General features: G+C 45.4%; 1 protein-coding gene across 1 annotated transcript in view; it reads left to right on the top strand.

Moving 5' to 3' along the window:
• Window positions 1–17,919, top strand: part of LOC112265089 — a 47,724-nt gene extending 29,805 nt beyond the window's left edge. Inside the window, exons 3-6 of the mRNA XM_024442129.1 lie at window positions 6,479–6,598; window positions 9,557–9,693; window positions 16,075–16,142; window positions 16,270–17,919. Of these exons, the coding sequence (XP_024297897.1) occupies window positions 6,479–6,598; window positions 9,557–9,693; window positions 16,075–16,142; window positions 16,270–16,322 (378 nt within the window). The 3' untranslated portion in view covers window positions 16,323–17,919. The remainder of the gene's footprint in view (window positions 1–6,478; window positions 6,599–9,556; window positions 9,694–16,074; window positions 16,143–16,269) is intronic.
• The last annotated feature ends 1,384 nt before the right edge of the window (window positions 17,920–19,303 follow it).

The following is a 19,303-nucleotide window of genomic DNA, read 5'->3' as shown; positions in this document are numbered from 1 at the left end:
CTGAGTGTCCTTACTGTACTGATTAGACTGTATATGTTCACTTGCCAAATCCTTAATCAAGTCTTACTTACAGCTCATGTCCTGTGTGTTATACACAACAATGTTATCAGTTGAATTATGTAGCCACGTTCAACAGTCCCAGTACAGTAAATCACTATATTACAGTCATGTGTCGGTCCTCTGACTCCTGGAGGGCCTTCAGATGAGCTCTGGCCTGTCTCTGGTGTGTGTATGTGTGTGTGTGTGTGTGTGTGTGTGTGTGTGTGTGTGTACGTGCGTGCGTGCGTGCAGGACTTGTTGGAGGGTAGAGATCAGCGGGCTGGGGCTGGAGTCAGAGGTTAATGAACTCCCACAGTATGTGAGCGTTGTGCGGTAATGAGGCGAGACAATGGCAGCCCGGCAGGCTGGCCAGAGAGTCACACAGACCGAAGGGGGGGAACACTTGTACTTTGGCCTGTATCACTCTTCCATAATGAGACTGAGCCAGATTTCATGGTTTGACTACAGATGGGCGTATTTGCGTGTCATTTTGGTTTCCTGTGACTGTTGGATCTGATTATTGAGGTGTGTGTTTGACACAGCTGCTCTTCACCGTTCAGTATGCAAAAAGGCTGACCGACACTGTGATGGATTGTGTGGGTTTGAAAGTGAAGGATTTTGTCGTCACTTTCTATTGAAGCTTCTGGGCTTGCCACTTCAAGGGTTGACACTGAATGATACTATGTTCTCTCCCTGCTCGCTCCTCGTTGTTTGCTGATAACTGAGCCAATACTTGTGTAACCGAGCCTAGCTGGAGTGAAAGAGGAACGCAGTCCGCCCGCTCTTCACCAGTGTTTACTCATCACCCTGGTACTCGGTGATGGGCTGGGAGAGGGGAAGAGAGAGAAGGGATCTATGGAGGGACGGAGGAGAGGAGAGGGACGGTTAAGACCGAGAGAAAAGAAGATATCGTTATTAAGAGAAGAAGGGAAGACTAGGTGAGACGGAGAACAAAGGGAGGGCGGAGAGAAAAGACGGTTGAAGAGTGAGACGAGAGGAAGAGAGGAAGTTGAGAGTAAAACAAAGGGAGAAAAGGTTGTTGTTTTAGAGCTGGTGAGGGGATGAGGTGTACTGTACTCTCCAGGGTCTGATGAGTTCTGACCTGTATCGTGATAAAGTATCAGTGCCCGGTCGGAACACCACGTCACTGGGACCCTGAGGGCTCAGATTCCTACACACACACACAACACACACACACAACCCCAACCTGACCCAAATAACCTCCCCAGCAGAGATACAAAGGCTAGGAGACCGTAACGTAAATAAATGTTTATGCTCTTCTCTGTGCATATTCTGACTTTAAGCATGAGGATAGCGTGCTATTCACCTGCTATTCGTTTTGGGCAGAAATGGAATAAATGTAGACATGTATCTACAGATTCGCCATATTCTGAGCTTGGTGTGTTTCTGTAGAGCTGACTAAGACTTGCGGCCAGTTCTACGGACACTAGTCCTGGACTAAAAAGTAAGTTCAATTGAGAATCTTTTGAAAATGCTTTTTAGTCCAAGACTAGTGTTAATCTGTGTCCGTAGAACCGGCGCAGAGGCGGCAGGTAGCCTAGCGGTTAGAGCGTTGGGCCAGTAACCAGAAGGTTGCTAGATCGAATCACTGAGCTGACAAGGTAAAAATATGTCGTTCTGCCCCTGAACACGGCAGTTAACGCACTGTTCCTAGGCCGTCATTGTAAATAAGAATGTGTTCTTAACTGACTTGCCTAGTTAAATAAAGGTAAACAATTAATTAAAATCTGTGTCTGGGAAACCACCCCTTGGTGTTCTAGAGGTGTTGGATCGGAGCCTTTTTGTTACGCAGTATTATTATTAGGATTAGTATTGAACAAGGTCGTTCACCGTGTGTGGTATTGGATTTGGACATGACGTGCTAATATGGCTACGTTTACACAGGCAGCCCAATTCTGATCTTTTCCCCCCCGCTAATGAGTCTTTTCGCCAATCACATCAGATCTTTTTTCAGAGCTGATCTGATTGGTCAAAAGACCAATTAGTGAAGAAGAAAACAAAAAAGATCAGAATTGGGCTGCCTGTGTAAACGCAGCCTATGTGATACGTGGCGTTAGTGTCAGTGAGCTTTTCACATAGTTGCGTGCAGCAGAGGAATGTGTACTCCCAGGCCCATTCAGACACACACATCCCTAGAGAAGCACATGGACACGATGTGCTTTAACACAGCCTTGCCTAGCAGGGGGAAATGCCAGCCAGGGGCCATTGTTACTCTACTAATACTCAAAGGACTGTTTCCAGTCCAGTACAGATGAGGTTGGAACATTAGCTGAGTAGTTACATGCTCACTGTCCTGTCCTCCACAGGACCAGCTAGTTAAGAGTTTTGAAGTACCGTCTTGTGAAGACGATGGCCCATCTCTCTCTCCGCATTAAAGTTTTTAGAACAGTCAGGGTTTATAGTAATGTGTGACCCGTAATGTAGAATTGTAGCCGGCCGACACAGCAGTGTTTAAGTCACAGAGAAATCACTGGGACGCTGACTGTCTCTATACAGAACCACGGGACTGTGAGTGAGTACAGTAACCTATATGGTTCCCCATGGAGTGGAATTTCATCCCTACGAACAACCAGTGAAGGGGTTAAGTAACCGTACACACAGCAGAGCCTTACCACTGCCACTGCTCACCTCCTAAAGCCTCTTACCTGATTGGTGGGTAAAGGGTTCCGCCCACTGATGATATGGTACAGGCTCAATGGAATGGGGGTGGCAACATGGCTGCCATACTCGGCCATCATGGCTTAAAGGTACAGCGTTTAGTTTCACAGCGCAGTGCGTGCTTCACACCCAGTCTAGTGTCTTAAAGGGGAACTGTGCCTAACGTCTTAAAGGGGAAATGCACCTTCTGATTTGGCCTAGTTTTTTAGCTTGCTCCTCAAGAAATGCTGGCGGCCATGACAGAAGCCAAACGTGAGTTGGCTTATGGTGGGGTTTGATGTGGGTGTGTCCTTAGGTGTTTCTTGGGTGTGTCCTTGCCCCCACCAACACACACCATAGTGTACCACAGTATGAGTCATAATACTCATAAAACCTAGCGATCAAACAGGGAAATGGTTCCAATACTTCTTTCCACCGTACATTTTTTTGCCATAGGAGATTTTAGAAACACTTAAAAATAAGGGCTGTGTTTTGTGTAGGCTTACCCTGGCATGACGATTTGATAATCATGTAAATCTCTCTCGGACAAGTTGACTTTTATCAGTATATTCGGCTCTATTTACTCTCAGATTCAAAAATGCTAATTGGCATCAAAGTAGACATGCAAAACTACAAATCCCTGCAAGCTCCTGCATGTCATCTCTAGCTGACTATTCTGTTCTCCACTCAATCACAACAAACACTTCTCCTGCAGGTTGAGTTCAATAACTACAGGCAGATGTATGGTGAGATAGATATGCTAAACGGTGTTCTGATAACTTTCAAATGTGGTAACAGTTCCATGTAGAACGGTGGTCAACAACTCTTTTCTGAGTCAAGATCCCTTTCATTAGTCAACAAGCAAGCCGAGATCTACCGCTCAGATCTCTTATAAATGTCACATTAACCTAATAAAAACAGTTCTGTAGGAATGAGATTTGCGCAGTACATTATCACAGCATATGAACTATATGCCTGCTAATATTGTTCTTCTCAGACCATATTATATTTCAAAATAAAAGATGTCTAAGTTTCTGACTTGAAATTCCGTGTTGGATGAAACGCACTGAATTCGGAAGTAGGAGATTTCCGAGTTCCCAGTTGTTTTGAACACAGCATTGGTCTCAGCGGAGGGAGAGAGCAGCAGAGGGGTCCGTCTTTCACAGTCCCTGCTCTCACCTTCCTTTCCCCTAGTGAGATTGACCAGAAAGAGGGGGCACCTTCTTCCACCTGATGGCGAAACTCGAGTCACACCTCATCTGCCTCATGCACAAATTCATGTTGTCTCTGTGACCCCAAAGTGAAATATTCCTTGCTACTAAAATAGACACGAAGAGCTGCTAATAATAATAATAATAACACAGGGCTATCGATACACTTGACTACTCATTTCATTGCCGCTGCAGTGGAAGTAGGGAGAAGCACGTGGTATGTTTTGCAATAGTGCTGAATAAAAACTTAGTCCATGAACTCACTCATAAAAACAGCAGCTCTTTGCTGTATTCTTTGACAGTCTCTCGTATCAAACTTTGCTGGGGGTCGTGGAAGCTGTTGGCACGGTGATTTGGACTATCCGATTGGCCAGCGCAGTAGGCACACTCGACTTAGCCACAGATAACACGGTCCGTCGAGAAATGGTTCCAAATGGAAACACTTTGCCTACCCGGTTCACAGGGCTTCTGAATCAAGTGCGTCTACGGACAATAGCGCAACACAAATACAACCGAAAAAAAGGAACGCAAGCCGTTGTTGTTGGCTTTTCTACAGAAATGTTTGGTGATCGACTAGGAATGCCTTGAAGATCGACCAGTCGATCGCCCGGTTTGTGGCCACTGATGTAGAATAAACAACCCTTTACATAATACCATAGAAGCAGTGTCATCTTTCATTGTCATGCCCAGCTGAGACTGACACTGTGCCTATCTGCATTTTGTCTGGTGGTAATGGGGCTACCTTGGCAAACATGTCAGAGTGGTCATACCTTCCTTTGTGGTGTCCCATATACAACAGGAGTTCCCTGACCCTGGTGGAGAAAATACAGGATGTCTTCCTCCCCATATCGACTGACACCAATTCAATAATAAAAAAATAAAAAGACAATACGTAGAAATTGTCTAGTGCCAGGTCTCTGTCCGTTCAGAGACATCATTATCAAGCCCATCTGTCAGTCTGGACTTCATCGCGTCATCTTGTTTCCATGTGCTGGCTCCATGCATGTTTCTAGGAACACTGTTCAGTTAGGCCTTACGATGGCATGTCCTTTCCATTTGAGTCGAGGGAGACTGGCAACAATAGAGGAGGTGTCCGATTGTTACTGGTGTCACATTACACACTTTTATTCTTGTCTGACAAGCTGTGAAAATGCCAAGTGAACAGTGAATAAAATCATTTGGGGAGGTTGCTAAACCATTGCAATCACATTGCTGGTTATGATACCCACCTTTGCTCCTTCTGGTAGGTCCCAGCATCCATCCATGACCAGGGGATCAGTCGGGAACCCAGCTGTGCACTTTGTCTGCATTTGTAGACTGACTGGGTCCAGATTGGATTAGATTCAGACCGGTGACCCCGTTACACTATCCAACCAACTGTGACATGTTTTATAATGGTCCTGGGTTGGTTTAAGTTTGTTGCTGCCAGTTAGTACACAGTTGAGATGAGTTAGCTAGTTAGTACCAACATAGCTGCATCCAAAATGAATTTGTGCTCTCGACATGGCTTGTACTTCAGAGGCTAATGTGACTGTTCAGTCTAAATTACACTAATTTAGAGTGGCATGGAAATAGAATGGCATTGCTTAAGTAGGTAAAAAAGTAGGAAACAACTTTGCCATAAGATGTCATTATGTTGCCATTACTGTTAGCAAAAGTTTGTCAAAAATAACTAGCTAGCAATGCTAATGTTAGCTAGCTAATATACGGTGGTCGCCTAAATCTTAGTTAGCTGGCTAAACTTATACTGCATCGAAAGTCAATCTGGCAACATCACAATCATGATGATCGCGATCGTGATGTTATTGTGTTTCATAGGCAAAACCTACCTCAATACAACTCGGGTTAACGTTAGCTAGCTAGCTAGTTAGGTAGCTATCTAGCTAATGTCAGCTATGCTGGTGATAATAATAATGTTTGACCTTTTATTTAACTAGGCAAGTAAGTTAAGAACAAATTCGTATTTACAATGATGGCCTACACCAGCCAAACCCGGACGACGCTGGGCCAATTGTGCGCCGCCCTATGGGACTCCCAATCACGGCCGGTTGTGATACAGCCTGGATAGTGATAATGATTATCAAAATATACATAACCAGCAGTCTGTCTAGCTACCAGTATACTCACCACCACTGGGGACCAACGAAATCCAACCACCTATTCTGCATGATATAGGGTCCTTCGGCAGGGCATACAAACCATAGTGGTTGGCTGGGGGGGATGTAACCGAGCCCCATTCAATAAAGAAAAGTGAAGTAGGCGGGGGTGCAATTTGCACTGTGGAGCTTGCCAAAAGGGGATGTAATTTGTTGACATAATTGTATTCCAAACCCAACCTTCATTTGCTCGCACCGAGGTCCCAAACACCATTTTAGACGAGACTGACCTTATGATCATGTTTATAATTTGTTGTCAATTTTGACACTAGAATAAATGTTTCTGACTCATATCGATGCAGTTTAAGGGAATTAGTTGTTTTTTTAGGGGCAGTTACTCTTTTAAGGGCAGTCTTGAGAGGTGTGTGTTCTTACTGTAACTGACTGTTAAACATCCCTGCCTTCTCTCCTCAGGCTATGGTGGCCTGTTACCCAGGTAACGGCACGGGGTACATCCGTCACGTGGACAACCCTAACGGTGACGGCCGCTGCATCACCTGCATTTACTATCTCAACAAGAACTGGGATGTCAAGGTACAATAGAAAATTGAGTCTTCATACATCAAGAAATAAGTCTCTCACTGTTGCTGTTTGTTATAGACCCCCCCCAGCCGTGCCCTGGACACCATATGTGAATTGATTGCCCCCCATTTATCTTCAGAGTATGTACAGTTAGGTGACCTAAACTGGCATATGCTTAACACCCCGGCCGTCCTGCAATCGAAGCAAGAAGCCCTCAATCTCACACAAATGATCTAGGAACCTACCAGGTACAACCCTAAATCCATAAACACGGGCACCCTCATAGATATCATCCTGACCAACCTGACCTCTAAATACACTTCCTCTATCTTCAACCAGGATCTCAGCAATCACTGCCTCATTGCCTGGGTCTGTAATGGGTCCGCGGTCAAACGACCACCCCTCATCACTGTCAAACGCTCCCTAAAACACTTCAGCGAGCAGGCCTTTCTAATCGACCTGGCCCGGGTATCCTGGAAGGATAAAGACCTCATCCCATCAGTAGAGGATGCCTGGTTATTCTTTAAAAAGTGCTTTCCTCATCATCTTAAATAAGCATGCCCCATTCAAAAAAATGTAGAACTAAGAACAGATATAGCCCTTGGTTCACTCCAGACTTGACTGCCCTTGACCAGTACAAAAACATCCTGTGGCATACTGCATTAGCATCAAATAAGCATCAAATGCAACTTTTAAGGGAAGTTAGGAACCAATATACACAGTCAGTTAGGAAAGCAAACCGAAATTTGCATCCTGTAGCACAAACTCCAAAAAGTTTTGGGACACTGGAAAGTCCATGGAGAATAAGAGCACCTCCTCCCAGCTGTCCACTGCGCTGAGGCTAGGAAACAATGTCACCACCGATAAATCTACGATAATCGATAATTTCAATAAGCATTTTTCTACGGATGGCCATGCTTTCCACCTGGTTACCCCTACCCCGACCAATAGCTCTGTACCCCCCACAACAACTTGCCCAAGCCCCCCCCCCACACTTCCATCCAGATAGCTGATGTTCTGAAAGAGCTTAAAAACCTGGACCCCTACGAATCAGATGGGCTAGACAATTTGGACCCTCTCTTTCTAAAATTATCCACCGCAATTGTTGCAACCCCTATTACTAGCCTGTTCAACCTCTCTTTCGTATCGTCTGAAATCCCTAAAGATTGGAAAGCTGCCGCGGTCATCCCCCTATTTAAAGCGGGAGACACTCTAGACCCAAACTGTTACAGACCTATACCTATCCTGCCCTGCCTTTCTAAAGTCTTCGAAAGCCAAGTTAACAAACAGATCACCGACCATATAGAATCCCACCGTACCATCTCCGCTATGCAATCTGGTTTCCGAACTGCTCATGGGTGCACCTCAGCCACGCTCAAGGTCCTAAACGATATCATAACCGCCATCGATAAAAGACAGTACAGTGCAGCCGTCTTCATCGACCTGGCCAAGGCTTTTGACTCTGTCAATCACCGCATTCTTATTGCCAGACTCAACAGTAGGTGAACTCGCCTGGTTCACCTACTGTCAAATCGGAGGGCCTGTTGTCCGGACATCTGGCAGTCTCTATTGGGGTGCCACAGGGTTCAATTCTCGGGCCGACTCTTTTCTCTGTATATATCAATGATGTCGCTCTTGCTGCTGGTGATTCTCTGATCCACCTCTACGCAGATGACACCATTCTGTATACTTCTGGCCCTTCTTTGGACACTGTGTTAACAAACCTCCAGACGGGCTTCAATGCCATACAACACTCCTTCTGTGGCCTCCAACTGCTCTTAAATGCAAGTAAAACTAAATGCATACTTTTCAACCGATTGCTGCCCGCCCGCCTAGCATCACTACTCTGGACAGTTCTGACTTAGAATATGTGGACAACTACAAATACCTAGGTGTCTGGTTATACTGTAAACCCTCCTTCCAGAATCACATTAAGAATCTCTAATCCAAAATTAAATCTAGAATCGGCTTCCTATTTTGCAACAAAGCCTCCTTCACTTTTGCTGCTAAACATACCCTCGTAAATCTGATCCTACCAATCCTAGACTTTGGCAATGTCATTTACAAAATAGCCTCCAACACTCTACTCAACAAATTGGATGTAGTCTATCACAGTGCCATCCGTTTTGTCACCAAAGCCTCATATACTACTCACCACTGCGACCTGTATGCTCTCGTTGGCTGGCACTCGCTTCATATTCGTCGCCAAACCCACTGGCTCCAGGTCATCTATAAGTCTTTGCTAGGTAAATCCCCGCTTTTTTTCAGCTCACTGGTCACCATAGCAACACCCACCCGTAGCACGCGCTCCAGCAGGTATATTTCACTGGTCATCCAAAAAGCCAACTCCTCCTTTGGCCGCCTCTCCTTCCAGTTCTCCGCTGCAAATGACTGGAACAAATTGCAAAAATCACTGAAGCTGGAGACCTAAATCTCCTTCACTAACTTTAAGCATCAGCTGTCAGAGCAGCTTACCGATCATTGCACCTGTACACAGCTCATCTGTAAAGGCCACCCAACTACCTCATTCCCATATTGTTATTTCTTTTTGCTTTTTTTCACCGCAGTATCTCTACTTGCACATCATCTGCACACCTATCACTCCAGTGTTAATGCTCAATTGTAATTATTTTGCCTCTATGGCCTTTTTATTGCCTTACCTCCCTAATCTTACTACATTTGCACACACTGTATATATATTATTTCTATTATATTATTGACTATATGTTTGTTCATCCCATGTGTAACTCTGTGTTGTTTTTGTCGCACTGCTTTGCTTTATCTTGGCCAGGTCGCAGTTGTAAATGAGAACTTGTTCTCAACTGGCCTACTTGGTTAAATAAAGGTGGGGAAAAAATACATCTGATATACTGTACTTTACAGTGCCACCAGATTTTCCTGCCTCTCTAACCTCAAGGCTATGGATAAGACACTGCATCCAACAGGAAACCTATTTGTGTGTGTGGTCAGGTTCAAGGAGGTCTGCTGCAGATCTATCCAGAGGGGAAGAGTGTGGTGGCCAACATAGAACCTCTGTTTGACCGTCTGCTTATCTTCTGGTCCGACCGCAGGAACCCACACGAGGTTAAGCCAGCCTACGCTACACGGTGAGTAACCACTGTGACCACAGATGCAGCCACGCACCCAAGAATGGGTATATACGGACACGCTTGGTGCCCAAATTGATGACGTATGTCGCGTAGCTGAGAGTGGAGGACGGATTGGCTTCAGTCAGTTCCGTCTGTCGTCCTGATGAGCCCTTCCCAGCCAGCTAATTTATGCGTGTAGCTAGAAAGTTCAGTGAGAATTCTAAACTTGTCTGCCGAAGTTGTGACTTGGGAGAGTGTTCAGAATCTTTTTTTTTGTAGACGTTAATGCCGTAGTTGCACATTTTCGGTGAAAACCATGCTTTACCTGTCAGCGTATCCAATATCAGGCCAGGATATCTAGCTACTTCCCTCTCCTCACTGCCATACAGCAGTGCTCGTCGAGCTGGGGCAAAGGACATTGTGCGCAACTCTCCCCGTAGAGCAGTAACGTTAGACTGTATCATGGTGACATCCAGATGGTTACTACCGAGGCAGTATTACAAGTTCTTCCTGTGTAGGCTGCTATTCTACTCTAAGTCAAATCAAGTGGGATGGAACAAATTGGCTACATGAACTCCCTCCAGCAACGTGGTACAGCTGCCGGATGGGAAGCAGCTACATAGCACCTCAATACAACACCATTGCAATGGTCATTTGCACCTGCTTGTCGTCACGTTAGCTAATTGGCTTGTCACGGTGACATTCAGATGGTGACCAACACTACAAGTAATTTCTCCCTCGCCAATCAAAATCACTGTTGTTGCCAGCATAAATTAGCTAGTTCCGAAGGGCATATCAGGATGACTGACTGAACCTATCCACTCGACTCTCAGCTACGTGACATAAGTCATCAGTTTGGGCACCAGGTGTTCCCGTATGGCCTCTCCCAACACACACACACGCACGCTGACATAGACTCACACTGGGTCAGATAGGTGACACAGTATGTACACTTACATCGTCACTGCATGCTCACTGAGACGCACTGTATTCAATCACACACACACACACACACAATTAAAAACTGTAATATCTTGTGTTTCACCGAGTCGTCGTGGCCGAACGACGGCATGGATAAAATTCAGCTGACAGGGTTTACGCTGAATCGGCAAGATAGAACAGATGCCTCCGGTAAGACGAGGGGTGGCGGTCTGTGTAGATTTGTAACAGCTGGTGCACAAAATCTAATATTAAGGAAGTCTCGAGGTTTTGGCCACCTGAGGTAGAGAATCTCATGATAAGCTGTAGACCACGTAGCTGTCTATTTACCACCACAAACCGATGCTGGCACTAAGTCCACACTCAATGAGCTGTATAAGGCCATAAGCAAACAGGAAAACGCTCATCCAGAGGTGGCGCTCCTAGAGGCCGGGGACTTAAAGAAGTCAATAAAGAAGTGATCAGATGATGCAGATGCTAAGCTACAGGACTGTTTTGCTAGCACAGACTGGAAAATGTTCTGGGATTCTTCCGATGGCATTGAGAAGTACACCACATCAGTTACTGGCTTCATCAATAAGTTTATTGATGGCGTCATCCCCACAGTGACCGTACGTACATACCCCCACCGGAAGCCACGGATTACAGGCAACACGCTCGTTGGATGTGACGGGGCTTACAAACTATTACCGACTACAAAGGGAAGCACAGCCCGAGCTGTGACACGAGTTTACCAGAAGAGCTTAATTAATTATATGCTTTCTTTGAGGCAAGCAACACAGAAGCATGCATATGAGAGTATCAGCTGTTCCAGACGACTGTGTGATCACGCTCTCCGTGGCCGATGTGAGTAAGACTTTTTAAACAGGTCAACATTCAGATGGATTACCAGGACGTGTACTCAGAACATGCGCTGACCAACTGTCAAGTGTCTTCACTGACATTTTCAACCTCTCCCTGACTGAGTTTGTAATACCAACATGTTTCAAGCAGACCACCATAGTCCCTGTGCCCAAGAACACTAAGGTAACCTGCCTAAATGACTACTTACCCGTAGCACTCACGTCTGTAGCCATGAAGTGCTTTGAAAAGCTGGTGATGGCTCACATCAACACCATTATCCCAGAAACCCTAGACCTACTCCAATTTGCATACCGCCCCAACAGATCCACAGATGATGCAATCTCTATTGCACTCCACACTGCCCTTTCCCACCTGGACAAAAGGAACACCTATGTGAGAATGCTTTTCATTGACTACAGCTCAGCATTCAACACCATAGTGCCCACAAAGCTCATCACTAAGCTAAGGATCCTGGGACTAAACACCTCCCTCTGCAACTGGATCCTGGACTTCCTGACGGGCCGCCCCCAGGTGGTAAGGGTAGATAACAACACATCTACCACGCTGATCCTCAACACGGGGGCCCCTCAGGGGTGCATGCTCAGTCCCCTCCTGTACTCCCTGTTCACCCATGACTACGTGGCCAAGCACGACTCCAACACCGTGATTAAGTTTTCCAACGACACAACAGTGGTAGGCCTGATCACCAACAAAGATGAGACAGGTCAGAGACCTGGCCATGTGGAGCCATAATAACTACCTCTCCCTCAACGTGATCAAGACAAAGGAGATGTGTCAGGGATTTCCTCCTCTTCATCTGAAGAGGAGATGCGAGAAGGATCGGAGGACCAAAATGCGGCGTGGTAAGTGTCCATGGTTCTTTTAATATGTAAATGTACACATGAACACTACAAAACAATAAACATGGAAAACCTAAACAGTCCTATCTGGTGCAAAGACAGAGACAGGAACAATCACCCCCAAACACACAGTGACACCCAGGCTACCTAAGTATGATTCTCAATCAGAAACAACTAATGACACCTGCCTCTGATTGAGAACCATACTAGGCCGAAACATAGAAATACCCAAATCATAGAAAAACAAACATAGACTGCCCACCCAACTCACGCCCTGACCATACTAAATAAATACAAAACAAAGGAAATAAAGGTCAGAACGTGACAAGATGACTGTGGACTACAGGAAAAAGAGGACCGAGCATGTCCCAATTCTCATTGACAGGTCTGTAGTGGAGCAGGTTGAGAGCTGTCAACATCACTAACAAACTATCATATTACCCCTAACGAAAAGGAAAAATGTACAATAATAATCATGGTCCAAACACATCAAGACCGTTGTGAAGAGGGCATGACGAATCTTATTTTGCATGGGTCCTCAGATCCTCAAAAAGTTCTACAGCTGCACCATCGAGAGCATCACTAGTTGCATCACTGCCTGGTATGGCAACTGCACGGCCTCCGACCATCTGGCACTACAGAGGGTAGTGCGTACGGCCCAGTACATCACCGGGGCCAAGTTTCCTGCCATCCAGGATCTCCCTTCAGATGAAGGCCCTAAAAATGGCCACATACTCCAGCCACCCTAGTCATAGACTGTTTCTCTCTGCTACCGCATGGCAAGCGGTACAGGAGTCTAGGTACAAAAGGCTTCGTAACAGCTTCTACCCCCAAGGCATAAGACTCCTGGACAGCTAATCAAATGGCTACTCAGACTATTTGCATCCCTCCCTCCCCCCTCTTTTACGCTGCTGCTACTCGTTATTATCTATGCATAATCGCTTTAACTCTACCTACATGTACATATTACCTCAATTACCTCAACTAACCCGTGCCCCCGCACATTGACTCTGTACCGGTACTCTCTCTATATAGCCTCGCTACTGTTATTTTACTGCTGCTCTTTAGCTATTCGTTTTTTTTTTTTTTAATTGTTTTTACTGAACACTTAGTTGTCTTAAAACTGCATTGTTGGTTAAAGGCTTGTAAGTTAGCATTTCACTGTAATGTCTACACCTGTTGTATTCGGCGCATGTGACAAATACATTTCATTTGGATGTGTGCCACATGTTTTGAACATAACCACATCCACTCACCACCCCCACACTTCTTCTCTCTGCCGAGCCCTTACAACCTCTAACCCACTTTACTTCCTTCACACACAGCACAGGACAGTATATGTTAACTAAAGGCTCCTAATGTTGTTGGGGAAACTTTGACCTGCTCTATTAAAGGGATACTTTGGATTTGTCAGATGAACTCATTGGATACCATTTTTATGTCTCGGTATCCAGTATGAAGGAAGTTAGAGGTAGTTTAGCGACTCAATGCTACTTAGCGTTAGCGCAATGACTGGCAGTCTATGGTATCTACTAGCGTGCGCTAACGCTAGTTAGCAACTTCCTTCAAAACTGCACACAGAGACATAAGAATGGTTAACGCGAGTTCATCGGACTCTGGAGAAGTAGATAAAAGGCTTTGTTGCCAAAATCCCGACGTATCCCTTTAACAGATTATAGATCCACTCTCATGCTGATGATCCACTGTTGAGAGAAGTATGAACTCAGCCAAAGCCTATTCAGACTCCTGCCTGATGTTGTGATCATGCACAAGATTGTTTTCATCTACGTGCTGAATCCTGGAATGCATTAGTCAGAAGAACACCACAAAAATGTGACACGTCATTGGCTTGATTCTAGTTCATTAGTTAGTCCTCTCCTCTCTGTCTGACAGCTGGGGGGTGAGGTGGGGCTCAGGACAGGAAGAACGTATTTCCTGACTGGGATTGGGTTCAGGGGTGGAGGGAGGGAGGGTGGAGGGCGGTAGGGGGGCAGTCGTCGGTTCAATTGCAGCTCTCGGGCTTGAGGGAGAGAGACAGGAATAAACAACACAACCCCACTGAGAAGCCTCACAGGAGAGGCAAGAACCCTCACTTAACCCTCCACTGCCAATACAGTATACTGTGCAATTGGAAAGTATTCAGACCCCTTGACTTTTTCCACATTTTGTTACATTACAGCCTTATTCAAAAATGGATTAAATAGTTTTTTCCCCCTCATCCATCTACAAAAACTGTTTTTTTAGAAATGTTTGCTAATTTATAAAAAACTGAAATACAACATTTGCATAGGTATTCAGACCCTTTACTCAGTACTTTGTTGAAGCACATTTGGCAGTGATTACAGCCTCAAGTGTTCTTTGGTATGACGCTACAAGCTTGGCACACCAGTATTTGAGGAGTTTCTCCCATTCTTCTCTGCAGATCCTCTCAAGCTGTGTCAGGTTGGATGGGGAGCGTCGCTGCACAGCTATTTTCAGGTCTCGCCAGAGATGTTCGATCGGGTTCTAGTCCGGGCTCTGGCTGGGCCACTCAAGGACATTCAGAGACCTGTCCCGAAAGCCACTCCTGCGTTGTCTTGGCTGTGTGCTTAGAGTCATTGTCCTTTTGGAAGGTGAACCTTCACCCCCAGTCTGAGTGTTCTGAAGCAGGTTTTCATCAAGGATCTCTTTGTACTTTGCTCCATTCATCTTTTCCTTGATCCCGAATAGTCTCCCAGTCCCTGATGCTGAAAAACATCCCCACAGCATGATGCTGCCACCACCATGCTTCATCATAGGGATGGTGCCAGGCTTCCTCCAGATGTGACTCTTGGCATTCAGGCCAAAGAGTTCAATCTTAGTTTCATCACACCAGAGAATCTTGTTTCTCATAGTCTGAGAGTCCTTTAGGCTCCTTTTTGTAAACTCCAAGTGGGCTGTCATGTGCTTTTACTGAGGAGTGGCTTCCGTCTGGACACTCTACCATAAAGGCCTGGCAGATGGAGTGCTGTAGAGATGGTTATCCTTCTAGAAGATTCTCCCATCTCCACTGAGGAACTCTGGAGCTCTGTTAACGTAACCATCATGTTCTTGGTCACCTCTCTGACCAAGGCCCTTCTCCCCCCGATTGCACAGTTTGGTCGGGCGGCTTAGCTCTAGGAAGAGTCTTGGTGGTTCCAAACTTCTTCCATTTAAGAATGATGGAGGCCACTGTGTTCTTGGGGACCATCAATGCTGCAGAAATGTTTTGGTACCCTTCCCCAGATCTGTGCCTCAACACAATCCTGTCTCGGAGCTCTGCGGACAATTCCTTCGATCTCATGGCTTGGTTTTTGATCTGACGTGCACTGTCAACTGTGGGACCTTATATAGACAGGTGCGTGCGTTTCCAAATCATGTCCAATCTATTGAATTTCCCACCAATCAAGTTGTTGAAACATCTCAAGGATGATCAATGGAGACAGGAAGCACCTGTTTTCGAGTCTTATAGCAAAGGGTCTGGTAACTTATGTAACTTTGCAAAAATAAACTGTTTTCACTTCGTCTTTATGGGGTATTGTGTGAGACTGATGCGGGAAAAAATGTATTTAATCCATTAGAGAAGGCTGTAACGTAACAAAATGTGGAGAAGGTCAAGGTGTCTGAATACTTTCCCGAATGTATTGTATAGCACAAGCCTCTCCTACTCTGTACTGTACTATACTGTACTGAATTGGTCTGTACTTGCTCCTGAGCTGAGAATCTGTGTTGTCAGTCTGATCAGATCTGTGTGTTACAGCTATGCCATCACTGTCTGGTACTTTGATGCCAAGGAGCGGGCCGAGGCCAAAGAGAAGTACAGATTGGGTGAGTTACAGTTCTGAATGTCTGACTTACATGTAATAGTGTGCCTGTAACGGTTTATGCACTTTGTACAGTCCACTTTTCAAACAGTATTTAGACTCGTCTCCTCTGCCATTTCTTGTTTCCATAGCAACCGGACAGAAAGGTGTTCAAGTGCCCGTCACTCAAAACAACAAAACCTAAATCCCGTCCAACCCCCCCACCCCCACGAGTGCTTTCTGGATGTGCATGTGCCTACCCGCGCTGCTATTGGACATTTTATTCTGAGGGGAGACGCTGTAAACCCAGCAGGCCCTGCCCACTCTGTCTCTGTCAGTCGTCTGAAACAGCTCTTGATTGGCTGTGAGGAAATACGGCAGCATCTGATTGGGCGGTTGAGGGAAAGGGGGCGGAGATAGAACACGGTGGAATCAGTTGGTGAGAAGAGCGAGGCAGGGTCAGACTAACTCAGGTGGCATAAGGGCCGAAGAGGATGAAGATGACTCATCTTCATCAGAGAAGTTTAAAAAAAGAATTTGAGACAAGAAACCGATTGGACCGGCTCTTGTTTTTCAGTTTTTGCCCTTTCAATAATCATCGCTGTTTATATTATAATCAGAAAGCAATCTTCTCTGCTCAGCTCAGTCAAAAGATGAGGGCATTTTGTCCAATCAGAAAGCAGGCCTAAGGAGACAGGAGCACCCTCTGTATGGTCGGAGGAAAACGATTGCATCCGGTTTTCAGGGGAAATGTAAAGCGAGCCTGTGCCGCGACTTCCACTTTTGGACGTTAGCAATCTTAACTCCTCCTCCAAATGTACTAGATTGGTTCAACAGTGCAGAAGAGAACCTCCCCCAACATTTTTTTTCTTTCTTCTCTCCCATCAGGTTAGAACAGGACAGTTAGGGAAATGTGTTTGGAGGTCCTGACCATCACACACATCGTGACACATCCAGCATGTTGCCTCAGCTACATCCAGCCGTCAATCAACAACGCGCCGTTAAAGAGGAAGTGACCTCACAGGAAATGATCCTTTACATATCATACAGCAGGGTGGCATTCAGCTTCTCCCAGCAGTCATGTTGCTGGAGAAACTGTTAGGGTTAGCCACCTGCCACCAGCGTACAGAGAAGACTGAAGACTCTCTTTAACGCAGAGAAGACTGAAGACTCTTTAACGCAGAGAAGCATGAAGACTCTATTCAACTCGACTTTTAACTCGACTAGTCAAACAGATAAAGTGCTTTCACGGCCTCCTCAATAATGTTTGTTTGTTCGTGCGACAGCCAGTGAGAATCGAAGGAGTGTGCCATGTCGGGAACGCAATGTAACAATTCCAAGAGCGTGTTTTTGTTTGTGAAACGTTTTGAAGGCGGCGCCGACGCAAAGCTCACACAGACACTTCCACAAAAACACTGGAACCTGTGCAAGCCGCCGGTGGGTCGGGTCGAAACAGGGTTTGCTGAATGTTTCTAGGGTGTATTTTGTTGACGTGTGTACGACTGTGTGCATCTGTGTACGTGCATGAGGGAGTGTAAGAAGATGTACTGTACAAGCAAACCTGTTTCTAGTACCTTAGTGGTCCCAATTGCACCTGTATGCCCCAACCCTACTGGTACCAAGACTAGAGGCTGCATCAGCACTATCAACATCACCTACAGTGCATTCTGGTCTACTCACACATACAATCGATTGGACACGGTTTACCACGACATCTGAATTTAACCTGACCCCAAACCCTCAGTCAACCTTGTTCAATTCCACAGAAGCAAACGTTAATGCACAGGAGGGTCTGTGTGAAAGACCAGAAGTCTCCACAAGAATAGTAAACAAACAGAAATTTGACCAACTGGGGACATTTTGTTAGTCCCCATAAGTATAGTTCTATGGGGTTAAGGTTTGAATTATGGTTAGGGGTTAAGGTTAGGTTTTGGGGTTAGGGGTTAAGGTTTGAATTATGGTTAGGGGTTAAGGTTAGGTTTTGGGGTTAAGGGTTAAGGTTTGAATTATGGTTAGGGGTTAAGGTTAGGTTTTTGGGGTTAGGGGGTAAGGTTTGAATTATGGTTAGGGGTTAAGGTTAGGTTTTGGGGTTAAGGGTTAAGGTTTGAATTATGGTTAGGGGTTAAGGTTAGGTTTTTGGGGTTAGGGGGTAAGGTTTGAATTATGGTTAGGGGTTAAGGTTAGGTTTTGGGGTTAAGGGTTAAGGTTTGAATTATGGTTAGGGGTTAAGGTTAGGTTTTTGGGGTTAGGGGAGGGAAAATAGGATTTTGAAAGGGAATCTGTTTTGTGTCCCCACAAGGCTAGTTAAACAAGACTGTTTGTGCATGTGTGCACCCTGGCCTTGAATGGGGGTGAGGATGCGCTTGACTTTGTGTGTGTGTGTGTGTGTGTGTGTGTGTGTGTGTGTGTGTGTGTGTTACAGACTGGGTAAGAGAGAAGTAAAAAATATCACTTTTCAGAAATGCTATCTGTAAATGATAACAATGGAAATTTAGAAAATGCTTTTATGCTGTGGATAATATGGTTATTGAGATGCAATAGTAACAAACAATGAGAACAAAAAAAGTTGCCTAATTTTGTTTCTGAATTTTGCAGTATTTAATTAAAATGTGTTTTTGTATAAGAAGACTTGTTATTTTGCCTTCTTGAATATGGAGTACTGCTTTCTGATTCTGGACAGAGTCACTGATATCACACAGAGCATGGACCTTCACACTGTGGACGTTCAGGGGAATTATGGATGCTATTTACACACACACACACTGAGGCCATACAGTAAGAAGTCCAGTCTCTCTAACCACAATTCTGCAGCCATTTCCTCTCCCAGACCTGTCTCAGCAGGAGTGATGGAGGGAAGAACAGGGAGGTATAACAATGGAACGAATGGCAAGAGACAGAGAAACAGAGAGAGGAATACAAAACTGTGGTAAGGTTGGCAGATTGCATGTCACTAAAGAGTTGAGGAGATTACAATGTGGTCACACATTGCAATCGCACATTGTTTTGAAGAACGGAGTGAACTCGAGGGTTCCATTCCAAATGACACCCTATTCCCTATGCAGTGCACTATTTTTGACCAGTAGTGCACAAGGGAATAGGGTGCCATTTGGGACGTAGTCTATGAGATCCCCTTAATCTGCCCCTCCCCCTATACTAACCCCATACCTGCTCCTCCCTCTACTACCT

This window comes from Oncorhynchus tshawytscha, linkage group LG13, assembly GCF_018296145.1.
Source record: "Oncorhynchus tshawytscha isolate Ot180627B linkage group LG13, Otsh_v2.0, whole genome shotgun sequence".
Taxonomy (NCBI): domain Eukaryota; kingdom Metazoa; phylum Chordata; class Actinopteri; order Salmoniformes; family Salmonidae; genus Oncorhynchus; species Oncorhynchus tshawytscha.
This window is presented reverse-complemented; position numbering and strand designations above follow the sequence as displayed.